This window comes from Mesoplodon bidens, assembly GCF_964165515.1.
Source record: "Mesoplodon bidens genome assembly, chromosome: 18".
Lineage (NCBI taxonomy): Eukaryota > Metazoa > Chordata > Mammalia > Artiodactyla > Ziphiidae > Mesoplodon > Mesoplodon bidens.
In genome coordinates, this window is record NC_138175.1 from 36,906,873 (window position 1) to 36,924,261 (window position 17,389).

The 17,389-nt window shown below is 36.3% G+C and overlaps 1 protein-coding gene across 6 annotated transcripts in view; it reads right to left on the reverse strand.

Moving 5' to 3' along the window:
* Positions 1-565: 565 nt before the first annotated feature.
* PHKB (phosphorylase kinase regulatory subunit beta) overlaps positions 566-17,389 on the reverse strand; it is a 202,666-nt gene continuing 185,842 nt past the window's right edge. For all 6 annotated transcript variants that reach the window (XM_081215337.1, XM_081215338.1, XM_081215333.1 and 3 more), the window contains 5 exons: positions 14,765-14,899; positions 8,760-8,889; positions 4,132-4,239; positions 1,984-2,124; positions 566-1,331 (listed from right to left, as the gene is read on the reverse strand). In XM_081215337.1, the coding sequence (XP_081071463.1) occupies positions 1,194-1,331; positions 1,984-2,124; positions 4,132-4,239; positions 8,760-8,889; positions 14,765-14,899 (652 nt within the window). In that variant the 3' untranslated portion in view covers positions 566-1,193. The remainder of the gene's footprint in view (positions 1,332-1,983; positions 2,125-4,131; positions 4,240-8,759; positions 8,890-14,764; positions 14,900-17,389) is intronic.

Consider the following 17,389-nt stretch of genomic DNA (forward strand, 5'->3'; position numbering starts at 1 on the left):
TGCCTGACTCTGCAGATTTTTTCATGTGCTCCTGCATCCATTTATTTGATATCAGTTTGACTTGTCACTGAAGCTACTTTGTCCTTTCTTAGATCCTTTCAAGACTCTACAAATGGGCTGCATTTTCTGTGACAAGTTTGACTTCTCAGGTGAAACTCAATAATAAGACTGGTCAGAAAAATGACTCTCTTTGGGGCCAAGGCTCAAATTAATGGGCTTCACTGTAATATTCAGTAAGGAAATAAATTCATAAAATTTAAATGTTTAATCTACTTTATATTTTTATTAATATTTGCTTAAGTAAATTTGGTAACAAAATATGTGTAGGTACCATAGATTCTCTTCCATTTCATCTCCTTATCAATTAAATGAAAATATTCAGGAGTAATAAACTTGATACTGTGAGTAATGGGAACAAAGAATGTGTCCAGATATATTCATTAACTCAGAAATAAAATTTAATAATTTTTAATTTTGTTTTTTATGAGTACAAACTAGGTTAACACTCCACACTTCTGAATAATCTTACTTGAATTCTGTTTTTAGTAAGAGCACAAAGAAAATATTTAATCAGGCATAGATTTATTATTTTAGTTCAACCACTACAGTTAGCACAAATACAAAACCACAATCATGTTTACAAGGCAAAAATTGTATAATAGCTCTGTATACTAAAATATTATCAATAATGCAGTTTGAGAATCAAAATATCAGCTGGCTGATTTTGCTTTTATGATGCATACTGGTATCTTTTTCTAGCATTATAATGCCACTTAAAAAAATTTACCATTCTTTCAATATATTTTCATTCCTAGTACACATAATTAGTTTGAAAATTCATTTAATTGGCAGTAAGGTGGGAATTTAGTCCAAAGTGCAAAGACTCATTTTGATGAGCTGTGTAATCATAAAACATGCAGTGAACTTTCAATTCATAAACAATTACTATTGTTCAGTAAAGATTATTATTGTAGTGGGCATAATCATGGAACTTATTTTCACTTGATTATAAGCAGTTCTTACCATCAGATTGCTTATGGCATGCAAGAGGTCCAATAACTCTGCCAAGGGTGTGGCAACCACTCATCAGCACGATCAGCCCACACATTAATGGTTGCCTTGATTAAGCTTCAACAAAAACTTAACACACTTCTGGAAAACCTGCCTCAACAGAGTCTCTAACACCTTCCTCACTAGCTAACCCGACATGGGTCATCATTGCTTGGCTTGACTTCTCCTTCCAGCAGCAAATTCATCACGACCTTTGTCAAATAGCTGCATGTTCCTCTTTTTCCCAGGGGGGGAGTATTGTAAAAGGAAGTCATGTCATCCTACAAAGGAAAACAATAAGCAAGTTGTTTGATTTTTTTGTTGGTAAAGAGTTGACAGGCAAAGTCAGTGTCAGCCTAGAGGGAAAAATAAATTCACAGAAATATTTCCTCATGGAAAAGATGAGCTTCTTGAGTTTTTCTTTTATTTTCCTGAGGTGTCTTCTCAGCATATAAAACAAAGACAGACATTTTTAGTATTCTCCTCTTTGCTGATAATTTTTATTTACTTAGGGAGCCCTTTTACTGACAAGCATAAAATATTAAACAGAGAGCCTGTAAGGGACTATATTAGGTAGTACACAGCACCAGTGTAGCCTATTGCTCATTCCCATCCTCCCCAGAATTTAATTTTATAGCCTTCTGGAACCTATGGCTCTTTTCTGGTAAAACACATTTTAACTGCTAACTATAAAAAGGAAAATTGATCTCTTCTTAGATTTCTTTTTAGTTAGAACTTCATAGCTGAATTGACTAGTAATTAACTAAAAAGTAACATTAATTCCTTAAATAAATCAAACCTCCCTCTGCCTCTCAAGTACTCTATTTAGTACTCCATAAATCTGTTTCATAAGTTAAGTGATAAGAGATTAGGGATATTTTGAAGAATTGAGACAAAAAAGCAATTCTACAAAAAGCTATTTTGTCTACTTACTTGTTTTTCAACTTCTTTTAGTCGACTCTCATCTTTTTGAAATTCATGAAATGCTTCTTTCACCAGTTTGTCTAGATCTACTTTGTCTTGAAATTCTAGCTCAGGGTTTCTTTCCAGTACAATGGATACAACCATTAGTAACTAGAAAAGACAGACACATTGAAAGCCAATGATATGAACCATAAAAGCAACACAGTCTGGATATGTTTTCATTCTTTACTCAGACTGACGTACGGTCCTCATATTCCACAGTGTGTTCTGTACAATGATAGGCTTTAGGATCATCCAGGATGGAATCTTCCTAATCTTGCAAATTAGTAGCATGAGTTCTGTTTGGAAACCTCACTTTTTTTTTCATTTTATGTATCCCTGTAGCTGTATGGAAATGTTTTTTAGCTACTTAAATAAAACTAATAACTTAGAAAAATGACTTTTCTAATCCTGTCAACAGTACATAGTGCCCTATTCACCCAAAGTGTCTGAACTCTTTCTGATCTTCAGGTCTTAATCCTTGGTGGCAAGACACCAAAACAGTGTCTAGTAGAACACAGGCTGCCTCGGAAGAGGTGGTAGGCAACAAAGCCAGAGAACGCAGATGAGTTCAGTGGAGATTCTGGATCTAGGCTCAGGATCAAATGACTTGGGAGTCTAGCACCCCAAAATGAGTATAATTCTGTGACATCATAGTATTTTTCAGGGGACAGTTATGTTTTAAACAATATACTTTGACTCTTTATGACATGAGTATTATTTGGTTTGTATAAGCTATCTTAGTTTAAGGCATCATCCTATTGTTTGGCTACCCTATACATTTATCTAAGTAGTAATGTTCATTTTATATGACAAACTGTAATATGCAAAGATTGTATCTGAGTATACAATGCTTGGTAAAGACTTTCTCATGATGATTATGGCTCCTAAGTTGGACATGGAACAGGAAAAAGGCCTCATAATTCCCAACTTGGGAATCTTTCTGAATGTATTTTATTGAAATGCTTCCCAAACAGAACCGGAAAGAACCAAAGGAAACAGAAAAATCCAGGGGTCACAATGTGGGAGACCTTGGGGCAGGGCTTCAGTCAAAAGAATTTGAAGTTTTGCTCAAGTACTAAATGTAGATTTCTTCTGCAAAGAGAATGACTTTATTTAAAGACAACTATGGGCTCAAGATACCGAAAGGTTAACAGCACAAGGAAGGCATTCACCTTTCTAAAAACCCCATCCTTTCTTGACCCAGTCTCTGCCTCACTCCCACATGCTATGACACTGACTGGCTGATATTCTTTCCCAAATCCTGGCACATCAGAGATAAGGCTGAATCTCACTTAGCTGACCGTAGCTCCAGATATGCTGGATTTTAGGAGGTGCCACATCCAGTTCAGCACTCACTGAGAGCTTCTGTATCAATAAGACATATTACCCACTCTCAAGAAACACAAAGTCTGATGGAGACATTCCCAGAGAAACAGACAAAGTGAGGATGAGCTATACATTATATCATTCATTTGAGGGATTCTCTATGTATTTTTTTCCCTTTTTCTTTACTTATTTATTTATTTTCTATGTATTTGATATAATGTTTTAAAATAGCAAAAAAGCATGTGTACACATGCGCATGCACGTGTGTACATTAGCATTTAACTTTATATGGAGCAATGATGATACACAAAATTACACGCCTTCTCTGTTCACAGAGAGATGTCTAGAAAGGTGTCCCTCAAAATAATAGTGGCAATCTATTGTTAGTGGATATAGAGACATTTTTGGCTTTCTTTTCTATAATTTTCTGAACTATTGAAATTTTCTACAATAGTCATGAGTTATTTCTGTAAACAGGAAAAAAAAAGACAAATAGAAAAAGGTCACACTTCCTCTCTTTCATGGTATTGTTGATGCACTTACTGTGGGGGTGAGTGTATAGCTGAGAAAGTTGGGCAGTTAGCCTTTCCACCCTGATGGATTTAAGATGTTTGAATTGTTCATGTGCTTCAGCTTGGGTCAAGGATGGCCATCTTCTCCAGGACTCAACTGGAGATTTGGGTTAGGTGAGGAGTGGAATTCCTGGTCTCTTGGGCAGTTTCCTTATACTAGTTTTCAGGGAACAGATAGAAAGTACTTCTTCAGCAATCTACATTTTAAAATACAAACCTCCACAACTATCTGTCTGTATTTTGGCTGGTCAATATTTCCCAACATGTCTTCAACAAGGAGAGAGAAATTCATCTCATACATGGTCATATCTGACAGGGTTGGTTGCTGAAAGAAATAACTCAATATTAATATGCTGCATTGTTATATCCTGGTTCCCACTTAATAGGAAAATTTCATTTTCTAGTCAATAATCTTTTTCAACTTCTACAAAGCCTTAGAGAGCATTTTCAGCTATATGACTGGATTTTATATATGTCAAATTACTGAAGCCAACCAGCTGACTATTGTGATAAATTAAACCTCCTGTTTTTAGTAGTTATCTTCACTATATTAATGTTCTTAGGGAAAAGGGACTATATTAGAAAACCACTTCAATACACAAATGGAACAGCCAAAAACTGAGACAACAAATAAGAGTACATATTGTTTTCAGAATTAACACAAGAAGTTATGCTTGCTGTCAGACTTCAGCATGTAAGTCACCTGCTATTAAATTAATATCATTTCTGTGGCAGGTCCTTTCTGAGCTGGCAGCATGCAAATGCATACAAATAAGTGAAACAATATTATGTGCAGAGAAAAGCAAAACAAAAAAAATTGTTCTCTACTCTACTCTTTCTATTTCATTTAAGACAAGGGTATTGCAAAATCTTCCATTCACATTCCACAAACCAAATGAAAGCAGAAAATAAACTCAAATCTGAACCATATCTGGACATGGTAGATAATCTTCAAAGGATGGAAGGAAAGGCTCTAAATGTTAGGCTTATATGGTGGAAAGCAGATGGAGTCCCCAGAATTATTACCAGAGATGCAGAGATGATGAGTCATACTTATTTGCTTTTACCTCAGTGATGATTTACAGTGAACTTAATCACAGCCTCAGAACAATGTCTACCTACGTATTACTCAAAATGGGACCCAGCAGAAATGTTTCCTTTCAATCAAATGACAGCAGTATTATCCTGCTTGGTATAATAATGCCTCAGTCCTATATTCAGTATGGTTCATCTATTGTATTCTATATTCAATACAATCCAACATAATGTTAATGTTTACAGGTAGTATCTAATTTGGGGAAAATGAAGCTGGTTGTTCAACAGGGTACAGGCGTACCTTGTTTTATTGTGCTTCACTTTACTGCACTTTGCAGATTTTTTTTTTTTTTTTTTTTTTTTACAAATTGAAGGTTTGTGGCAACCCTGTGTTGTTATATGACGGTTACCAATTTTTAGCAATAAAGTACTTTTTTTTTTTTTTTTTTTGCGGTACGCGGGCCTCTCACTGTTGTGTCCTCTCCCCCTGCGGGGCACAGGCTCCGGACACGCAGGCTCAGTGGCCATGGCTCACGGGCCTAGCCACTCCGTGGCACGTGGGATCTTCCCGGACCGGGGCACAAACCCGTGTCCCCTGCATCAGCAGGTGGACTCTCAACCACTGCGCCACCAAGGAAGCCCAATAAAGTACTTTTTAATTAAGGTACATACATTGTTTTTTTAGACATAATGCTATTGCACACTTAGTAGACTACAGTATAGTGTAAACATAATTTTTATATGCATTGGAAAACCAGAAAATTTTATGTAATTTGCTTTATTGCAATCGTCTGGAACCAAACCTGCAATATTTGAGATATGCCTGTAATTATAACTGTTTAGATGTCTAGCAATGAGACTAATGGGGTTACAGAAGAAAAGGAAGAACTTTTCATGGGTTCACATCAATTTCCTTTTTTTTTTTTTTTTTTGCGGTATGTGGGTCTCTCACTGTCGCGGCCTCTCCCGCTGCAGAGCACAGGCTCTGGACGCACAGGCCCAGCAGCCATGGCTCACGGGCCCAGCCGCTCCGCGGCATGTGGGATCCTCCCAGACCGGGGCACGAACCCGTTTCCCCTGCATCGGCAGGCAGACTCTCAACCACTGCGCCACCAGGGAAGCCCTCAATTTCCTTTTAATATATCTCATTTGAAAAGTCAACCTAGCTAGTATGCAATACAATAGTTAAACCTAGAGAAGAGACATCAAGGCTGCCTTATTTTCCAGTCTCTGAAAGAAGTGGCAACTGTAGCAGAGAAGTTAAGAGAAAAGGCTCAGAAGTCAAATTGCCGGGGAAAGGGGTCAGCTACTTCCTAGATGTGTGACCTTGGAAAAACCACTTAGCTATGCTTTAGTTTCCTCATCTGTCAAACAGTAACAATAAAGTACCTACCTCAAAAGACTGTTGTGAGGATTAAAGGAGCACTTAGAAAAGTGTCTGGCACATAAAAATCCTTAACATGTAGTTGTTGTTAGCAAGGAGAAAGTACTAAATGTAAGTGGCCCAGGGAATTAGACAATTAAAAGAATATCTGGTAGGTATTAGCGGGCGTTGGGAAAGAAGCTAATGAAACATTGCCAGAGTCCACTGTACACGGACACAAGGCCTAGCAGAAGAAGCAGGACACGAACAGTAGAGGCCAGTTCCCCACCCACAGGAGACAGAGCTGCTCCATACAACGGTCACAGAGCATCTGGGAAAGGGCTGGAGCACCTATACTGGCAGCCGACAAGAACCACTCAACAGTTTGTTAATAGCATAAAGAATCCTTTTAAAAAGTTCTTATTCATTTTTGAAAATAAATAATAGATTCACAAAGTTCAAATTCTGAAAGGTTAAAAAGGGTTTTCAGTGAAAAGCTGCTCTGTCCCCCCAGACCACAGTTCCTTTTCCCAAAGGCAAAGACTAGAACGCTACCAATTTCTTGTGGATCCTTTCAGAAATACCCTATGTACATATAAACAAAATGAATATGGGTGTGTGTATTTAAGAATATTTTATTTTCACAGATATAGAGATCAAACTAGTAGTTGCCAGTGGGGTGAGGGAAGAGGAGAGGGGCAAGATAGGGGTAAGGGACTATGAGGTACAAACTATGTATAAAATAAATAAGCTACAAGTATATACTATATAGCAGTGGCCCCCAACCTTTTTGGCACCAGGGACCGGTTTCATGGAAGACAATTTTTCTACGGAGCGGGGTGGGGGTGGGAGGGGATGGTTTCGGGATGATGCAAGTGCATTACATTTATTGTGAACTTTATTGCTATTATTATTCCATTGTAATATATAATGAAATAATTACACAACTCACCATAATGCAGAATCAGTGGGAGCCCTGAGCTCGTTTTCACTTGCCACTCCCTGTAGGGTTTTGATATGAGTCTGCAAGCAACTGATTTATTATGGTCTCTGTGCAGTCAAACCTCTCTGCTAATGATAATCTGTATTTAGAGCCACTCCCCAGCGCTAGCATCACTGCCTCAGCTCCACCTCAGATCATCAGGCATTAGATTCTCATAGGGGGCACACAACCTAGATCCCTCGCATACGCAGTTCGAAGCAGGGTTCGCGCTCCTATGAGAATCTAATGCTGCCGCTGATCTGACAAGAGGTGCAGCTCAGGACGTAATGTGAGCGATGGGGAGCGGCTGTAAATACAGATGAAGCTTCACTTGCTCACTCGCCCACCGCTCACCTCCTGCTGTGCAGCCCACTTCCTAACAGGCCATGGACCAGTACCGGTCTGTGGCCCAGGGGTTGGGGACCCCTGCTATACAGCACAGGGAATACAGCTAATATTTTATAATAACTTTAAATAGAGTATAATTTATAAAAATATTGAATTACCATGTTGTACACCTGAAACTAATATTGTAAATCAAGTATACTTCAATAAAAAAAGAATACTTTGTATAAAGACCTTCATCAAGAATAATTTGTTTGATGTTTCAACACTATAAACAGATACAGTACTCCATTTCTTGAAGGCCAAATTATTCCCTGACACCTAAATCATTGTGTATAAGCACAATGATTTAAGTGTCAGGATTAAATAAAATAATTAAATCAAAGAGGCAGGCCAGTTTATATAACTTGGGGAACCATCTAAAGGAGGGAACACTAATTCATTCGGACCAACAGTAAGTTACATCTCAATTAAATGATTGTCTAATGACCTAAAAAGTTACCGTAGTTTTCACATTCAGTGCAGTTCTTAACTAGTAATTTCCTTATCCACAGCATTACTAAGTCACCTTGTTTCTTAAGACTGATTTGGTTCTGTCTTTTGAATGTATGTTTTCCTGTTTGTGAGGTCCCCCAACACTGGCCCATTACAGTTGGTGGTGAAGGAATACCACCACTCAGTAATGTCAATATAAGAAACCCTAAATTCACTAATAAGCAAACAAAGGAAGGACAGATTGCTTGGCAAAAGGTTTGACCATATGGTGTCTTTAAACTGAGAACTTCCTTGAAACATCTGAAATATGATAAAACAAAATTTTTTTTTATTGAATACAACTTTCAAGCAAAATATCCATTTGTAAAACAAGGCTTTTTTTTTTTTTTATAGAGGAACACTAAAATTGAAAAATAAAAGGAACTCAGACTGGGAAAAAATATTTCCAATCCAATTGACCAGACTTATTTTCTCCCTTCAGGTATCTGGATACCCCTACTTTAAATACTCTTAGAAAATGGAATAAGTAGAAAAGTTATTTTCAATGCAGAGAAGGAAAGAACTCTCTGCTCCTTGAGGTCCCTTTAGAAGTCCCTTTACTGACACAAACACAGTGGGGCTGTACCTGGGGCAAATGCCTTCCGGCTACAATGATTCCATTGGGTGTGCGCTCCAGGATCTGCCACACTCGGTCATAGAACTCAGGGGGAGTTCTATTCAAAGACCCATCGATCTGACGCCTGTTCAGCCAACATCTGTAGACCAAAAGAAAATGCCTCAGTGTTGAAAAACAAGCTTGTTCTGGCAGAAAGCAGGGCTTTTATATGGATTAATTGTTCCAATAGAGTGAGCAATAAAAGCCAAATTCCATCAATGATGCTTATCTACCATGTGTTACAGAGGTTACTAAATATTTCAAAGTGAAAACAGAGATTGCCGGAAAGGAGAAAACCCCCAAGATTTAAAGAAATTTAACAAGCAAAATGTTATTCTCTAGTAAGTTACTTACAACACACTATGTGATTAAATGACTTTCTAACATGTAAAGCAGCTCAATGTAAAAACACAGCAGCAGTCATTTTCAAAATTAGTGCACATGGTCCTCACATACAATAAAATGTAAGCTCCATGAAGGCATGGGCATTGTATTGATATACATAGCTTGATCATTCCTATACACTTCTCCAAGAAAGGTGCTTAATAAACACCTGATAAGTGGGGAAATGCTCAAAAGGGCATGATGTATCTAATGAAATTACCTTATTTTAAACCTTATGTGTCAATTTAAACCTTATATTTAGTTTTAAACCTTAATTTAAATATGGTCAAAGTACCAGTGCTGAAGAATCAGTTACCAAATTTTACATGTCATAATAATCGACATGTAAGAGTCAAAATTCTAGATCTATTATTTTCATGGATTAAGTATTAAATCTTAAAGATATAATGGTTACTTCAATCACAAACTGCTAAAGATGCAGAATTTGCATAATCTGAAAAGAACACACAAATGACATAGTAGTATATTCTTACAGAAGCTGAAGATAGTAACAAATATAAACTTTTTATACTTGGTATTAAAACAGGCTGGAGAGTAAAATGTGTCATCAACCACAAGGTGGGAATGTAATGACCAACAGTATTTCTAGGTGTGAAAATAGCTATGCATGATACAGTAAACAGAAAAAGACATTTTTGTTCTGGTGAAAGAGGACCAATGAAATTACATCACTACATAAGTGAGGAGGCACTTTTTTGGACATACAGCTTCTTTTGGTAGACCCACACTTATGTGGCTGGGTTCAGTGCTATATTGAAGAGAAAAAGCCAAAGGAGTTCCTTCATGATGTTTTATTTTGGATAATGGGTGTGCAAACTGAATATCCTATAGTCTGCATTTGATTTTTTTCCCCCTATTTCCTTTGTTTGGCAACAACAAAAGAGATGTTTTCCGAGTTCTATGAAGTCATGGTTAATACTATAAAAAAGGAGATGTTTGCTTAGAACAACATAAAAGGTAGAAATGTGTGAATACTCAAAGAAGAGGAATTATTTTAGAAGAATTCTCTTATTTTTACATTTTTGGCTTTTTATTTTGAAAAAAATTAGACTTACAGAAAAGTAAAAAAAAAAAATTAATGAAGTTCCTCTTTACTCAGCTTCCTCTACTTCTGTCATCTTACATAACCAATAGCACAACTATTCGAAACCAGGAAATAAACTACTAATCTAATGACCTTATTAAAATTTTGCCAATTTCACCACAAATATCCTTGTTTGGGTCCTGGATCCCAGCCAGGACCCCACACTGTGTTTAGTTTCCAGGTCTCCTTAGGCTCCTCGACTCTGTGACAGTTCCTCAATCTTCATCTTTCACGACTTTGACATTTGAGAAATGTCAGTTATTTTGTAGAATGTACCTCAATTTAGGTTCGTCTGACGTTTTCTCATGATTAGACTTAGGTTATGCATTTTCACAGGAATACCCAGAAATGGCTGTAACCTTCTCAGCACATCATATCAGGGGGTATGTGATGTTGATGTATCTTATTACTGGTGAGGTTAACCTGGATCATTTGGTTAAGGTGGAGTCTGCTGGGTTTCTGCACTGTCAAGTTACAATTTTTCCTTTTACAATTAAAAAGTATCTTGAATGGAAATACTTTGAAATTATGCCAATTTTCCATTTCTCATCATACTTCTACCCACTAAATTTAGTGGTTCTTGCCTGCAATCGTTATTACTCTTGTATTTGCCTAATGGTGATTTTTTTATTTCCATCATTCCATCTATACTTATCAATTGGAATTCCATTGTAATACAAATCCCTTCTCTCCCATTTATCTATTTATATCAGCATGGACTCATGGATATTTATTCTACCAGATGTAATCCAATAGTACCATTATTTATTTTCTTGCTCAAATTGTTCCAGCTTTGGCCATTGAGCCTTCTTCATGTTGTCTCCAGCATCCTTCTAACATACCTCTATAATTTTTTGGAGCATTTTCTTACTTTCTGGTACCACAAGATGCTCCACGTTCGTCTTGTATTTTTCTTGCCCCAGCCCTGGAATCAACCATTTCTCCAAGGAACTCTGGTTCCTTTATTAGAAAGTGGTATTTGGAAATCAATATCTGGGCAATAGATTTGCTCATTGCTATTGGGGTTTCATTGCTTCTAGGTTCTCTCAGTGGACAATTAGGAAAGATATGGATGTATGTTTGCATATACACATCCACATTTATTGCCGTATCTATTTCTGTATCTATACATCTGTGTAAAAATCATGAATTCATACTGATACTCCCAATTCCAGCCCAAAACCACAGGATATATTCTAGACACTCCTCTTTCCTTATTTGTAACTACATTTTCCAAAAGTGAAAAAAAATCTGGCTCAAATTAGCCACATTTACTTATTTATTTAGTATCAGTGTGTGTATGTATACACACCATATATATAACACTATGTGTGTAAGTATGTGTGCATATCTATATCTATATCTATATCTATATATAAATTCCAGAATTGCTAATTCCTACCTCTGTGAGAAAAAAATTTATTATACAGAGTACAGGATTTGTGTGCAGTTCTTTTTTGTTCAGCTTTACAGTGTCTAGTCAATATTTTCCAAAGGTACTTTGGTTAATTCTTGTCGTCCCCTCCCCCTTCAGTGTGGTAATATTATTCATTTGTAATATGGTTAGGGTCAGTTGTTACTGTTTGTATTCTATTTTGGGTACCTTGCACACATGGATTAATTTTAATTAATTATTTATATTTGGGGAATATAAAACATTACCATAGTTTAAGAGTCAGAGCTATTCAAATGGTATACTCAAATGGAAGGTATATTCAAATGGAAGTATTGCTCAACCCTCAACCCTAATGCACTGTACCTATTTTTTTCATTCTTCCCACCCTGTTCCTCCCCACTCCCTGAAGGTAACCAATTTCATTAGTTTCTGATTTATCCTTCCTGTATTTCTTCTGTAAAAATGAGCAGATATCCCCTTCTTTCTTACATGAAGAGTAGCGTACAATACATACTCTTTTGTACTTTGCTGTTTTTTCTTTAAATTTTTATTTTATTTATTTTACTTATTTATTTTGGTTGCTCCTGGTCTTAGTTGTGGCAGGTGGGTTCCTCAGTTGCAGCTCACAGCCTCCTTAGTTGCGGTTCAGCAGCTCCTTAGCTGCAGCACGTATGCTCCTTAGTTGTGGCACATGTGCTCCTTAGTTGCGGCTGGCGGGCTCCCTAGTTGCAGTTCACGGGCTCCTTGGTTGTGGCATGTGAACTCCCAGCCACAGCATGCATGCGGGATCCATTTCCCTGACCAGGGATCGAACTCGCATTTCCCCACACTGGAAGGCAGATTCTCAACCACTGTGCCACCAGGGAAGTTCTCTGGTTTCTCTTCAGAGTGTATAAATCTTTTGCCTTTTATGCTGTTTTTATGTAACAATATAGCCTAGAAATTATTCCATATCAGTTCATAGAGACCACACTCATTCTTTTTTCACAACTTCATAGTACTCCACTGTGTAGACATACCACAGTTTATTCAAATAATCCCTCATGCATGGGGACTAAGGTCATAGGCATTCCAAAATTTGCAATTATAAACAGTGATGCAATGAACAACCTTGTGCATACATATAATATCTATTCATGCTGTTGGAGGCAACCTCCAGGGTGGGTCCCTAAAAGTAAGACTGCTGGGTCAAAGGGTAAGTGCAAACGTAGACTTTTTTTTAGATGTTGTCCAATTCCCATATAGAAGAGTTGTAGTCACCAGCTATATATGGGAGTGTCTGTTTCTCCACAGCCTCAGCAAATGTTTGCCATACTGTTTAACTTTGCTAGTCTGATAGATGAGAAATGGTATCTCAATGTGTTTTAATTTACATTTCTCTAATTATGAGTTAGTTTGAACATCTTTCCAAATATTTAAGGTCCATTTTTAAATTTTTTAAATGAACTGATCAATCATATTTCCCCCCATTTTTCTCTTAGGTTTTTGGTTCTTTGTCCTTTAATTTTTAAGATTCTTGGATATTAGCTCTTTGTAACAAATGTTTTGTTCCAGCTTCTCAGTTGTCTTTTGGCATTGTCTATTTTTTCACCATGCAAAATGTTGCTTTTAGTTTTTATATAGTCTTAATAATCTTTTATTGCCCCTGGGTTTGAATCATAGTTAGAAAGTCTTTCCCATACCAAGGTTACAAAGGAATTTACCCATGTCTCCTTTTTTTTTTTTAATTTATTTTTTTATATTTATTCTATCTTATTTTTTTTTGGCTGCGTTGGGTCTTTGTTGCTATGCGCGGGCTCTCTCATTGCAGTGGCTTCTCTTGTTGCGGAGCACAGGCTCTAGGCATGTGGGCTTCAGTAGTTGCGGCACACATGCTCAGTAGTTGTGGCTTGCAGGCTCTAGAGTGCAGGCTCAGTAGTTGTGGCACACGGGCTTAGTTGCTCCACGGCATGAGGGATCTTCCCGGACCAGGGCTTGAACCTGTGTCTCCTGCATTGGGAGACAGATTTTTAACCACTGTGCCACCAGGGAAGTCCCAACTCATGTCTTCTTTTTTAGCACTAGTATGGTTTCTTTTTCTTTTTTTTTTTTTTAACGTTTAGATCACTAATCTGTTTGGAGTTTATTCTCAAGTACAGTATAAAGTATGAATTTTATTTTTTCTTTTCCAAATGGCTATCCAGTTGTCCTATCACTATTTATTTAAAAAGTCCATCCTTGACTCAATGATTTTGAGATGTCATACATAAAATTATCATACATGAAATTTCCATATGTTCTTGGGGGGTCTATTTCTGGACTTTTTATTCTGTTCAACTGTTCTATTTTTCTGTTCATGTACCAGAATCACGTTATTTTAATTATAAAGGCTTTTAAGTATTTTTACTGTCTCTCTTAGGGCAAGTCTTTGTTTTATGTTTTTCTGGTTAGTCTTGCATGTTTGTTTTTCCACAGGAAGTTTAGTATTAACTGGTCTAACTCCATAAAACAGCTTGTTGACATTTTATTGGAATTTCATTAAACTTGTAACAGACATCTTTAAAATGTTGAGTTTTCCTGTCTAAGAACAAGGATGCTCTTCCATTTGTTCAAATATACTTTTGCAGAAGACTTCTTTTCTAGGTATTTCTAGGCATACCTTGGAAAGTACCAGGCACACAGATAGTGCTCAATAAATGCTTGCTTAAATAATTTTATTAAAGCACTTTCTGTAATAAAAATAACTCTTTAATTCAATGCAATCCAAAGTATTTGTTTTGCTTTTATTCTAAGGTTAGCACAAGTTAAGTCTAAGACAAGTTTTACCTGAATAAGTTTACAGTCTACTTAGAGAAACAGAGTTACAGGCAAGATATTTAAGTAACATTACCAAATCCAAACTTTTATGCCAAAATGTTGGGAGGAATTGACCAAAGTGGAATCAAGTGTTACATTCTGCATAGAATAATGAAGATTAAGAAACATTTACAATCTATACCTGAAAAAAATATAAAATTCAAATCAATATAAAATCACAACTGAGGACAATTTTAATTAGTATCTCTAGGTATGCTGCCCATCTATTGGTCTTTGATAAAGGACCCTCATTACCTTCCATTCCGTTGAGGCTGCAGAATATCCAACAGAAGCTGTTTCACTTCACTAGGTGACAACTGATATAAGTCTCTGGCTGGCTTGTTTCCGCCACGGATGTGTAGTTCATACTCCATAGCATGGATGATCCACCTGAAACAAAACAGGGAAAGCATGAATCAATAACTCTTGAAATAAAATCACCTTGTGCTTCTTTTGGCAATGCCCTTAACAGCACTGACCCATCCAAAGAGGAATGAAGAAAAGGCCATTTGAATTTCCTGAGCTGCTGATATAATTACTTCCATCAAGATTATGTGACATGATCAGACTCTTAAAAATGAGCCCTGCTCGTGCATATGTGGTTAGGTAGTAAAACATGAAAATAGACAGGTACTTAGGTTCTTACCAAATGAGACTGATGAGTAGTGGCTGCCACACTACTATTTTCTTAATACTAGATATATGAAAAAAACAAATAGGATAAAAATAAATCATTTTAAGAAATGGGCTGAGATATGCTATTATCTAAACATTCCTTTCCCAGGAAGGACAAGTATTTTTTACCTACTTCATTTATTTTGTAGTCATTAATTGGAAGGGACAGAGGAGAAATACCTGCCTTTGAAATACAGGCACACAGTTAGTTATAACTTAATTATACTAGTACATCAGAGAACAGACTTTAATCAGTAGATTTCAAAAGAATCTATTCTTTAATAGATATTTAAATGCTGTTCATAAAACACATTTGTATTACAGAAAGAGCTTTAACGTGATTATTTAGAAAAGCATTTATTGAGCACTATTTGTATGCCTGGTAGTTATGTGCCTAGAAATGCCTAAAATATTTCATTATTTTATGTGTAAATAATTTTATTATTTAACTTGAGAAGCTTTTAGTAAGTATTTTTACAGTTTCATCTCATTTCATTTATTGTATTCTGAGGAAAGAACTCGGATAAACTAGTTATGCAAACCAAAGAAAACTCAGGAAATAATACTATGCCTTAGGGAACCAGAACTCTACAGACCATTAGGAAAAGCTAGGGAATTAGTTTTACACAGCAGATTCCTGTGCTTTATCCTTAAATTCTTTGGTGAACATTGAATAACAAACAGAGACAGAGAACTGCAAAGAACCGCGTCTTCATTCACCCAGGCTTTGTCTCTCAAAGGGGGTACTGTGTAGCCAGCCCACAGGTAGAAACGTCTAGTTACAGCAACAAAGGTTTAAAGTGGCAAAGTTACTGTGCCCAAATATTTCAATATCTTTCTCTTATACACTTCTTTGAAAGATTGCCTACAGGTTATTGCAGGTACAGAGATGAAAAAGTTGGGTGGAAATAATCAAAAGATTCAAGTCCTTCTTTCTGCCAAGGTTGGTTTGCAAAACAACAGTGATGCATCCTCATGGAATGACTTTACTGTCTCTCAATGGAAAAAATGGTAAGAAAAATGGTAATCATTTCCAGTTAAGCAGGAAGTAATATCAACCAAGCATATCACCTTGACCACTGGGCCAGGCCATAAGACACAAGGCAGTGTGTCTCCTGTGACTGCTCCAATCCCTCTGGATAAGGCAACTCTCAGCTCTTTTTCCTATCCTCTTCACTATTCTTTTTTGTTGCCATTTCTGGAAGTTAGGGATTTAACTAGTCTGCCAGTCAAATGCAGACTATGTTGCATGACACTGAGATAGATTATAAAGGCATGAGAGATACACAAGGATAGAACATAATAATTTAAAAAATATTTAACATTACTATTACCACTGATAGTACATGACAAATATTTAATACTTGCTCTTTGGTAAGAACACTAAAGATGACAAGGTGTCTACAAACAACAAAATACATGTTTGTGAGTTTTCTGGTATGTGCAACAGAATATGTAACGGAGTTAAGATGTACAATTTGCACTTCTCTAATCAGCTGAAAAGCAAAACTGGACTAAACCTGTATTATTGCCAAAGACTAGAATTTATTTACTTGTTCATCTTCATTATTATGAACTACCTTTAATCAAAATGTTATACAAGTATAAAAGTCACAAGGATATAGTTACTTGTTACTTTGGATGTTTTGATGTTAAAGTTGCTTATGAAATTAGTTCTTTTAAAAATTTATTTTATTGGAGTATAATTGCTTTACAATGTTGTTTTCATTTCTCCTGTACAATGATACGTGAATCAGCTATATGTGTACCTATATCTCCTCCCTCTCGGGCCTCCCTCCCCCACCCCATCCCACCCATCTAGGTTGTCACAGAGCACTGAGCTGAGCTCCCTGTGCTATATAGCAGGTTCCCACTAGATATCTATTTTACACATGGTAGTGTATTTATGTCAAACCTAATTAGTTGTTACAGCAACATTTCAGTTACAATAAACTGCTCCATGGACTCTCTTTAAAACATAAAAATTTTATTTTTAATTTTACAGGTTGGACAAAATTGTTTTCTATTTATTATTTTATTTCTTTATTTAACATTTAAAATTTACATTTGAGGCAGCTTAGTATAATATATAGTATAATAGTATACTATATATTATACTGCTTAGTATACTACTATACTAAGTATACTACTTAGTATAATAGAAGGAACATCAAATTGAAAATCTAAAGACCATCCTTTTGGTGT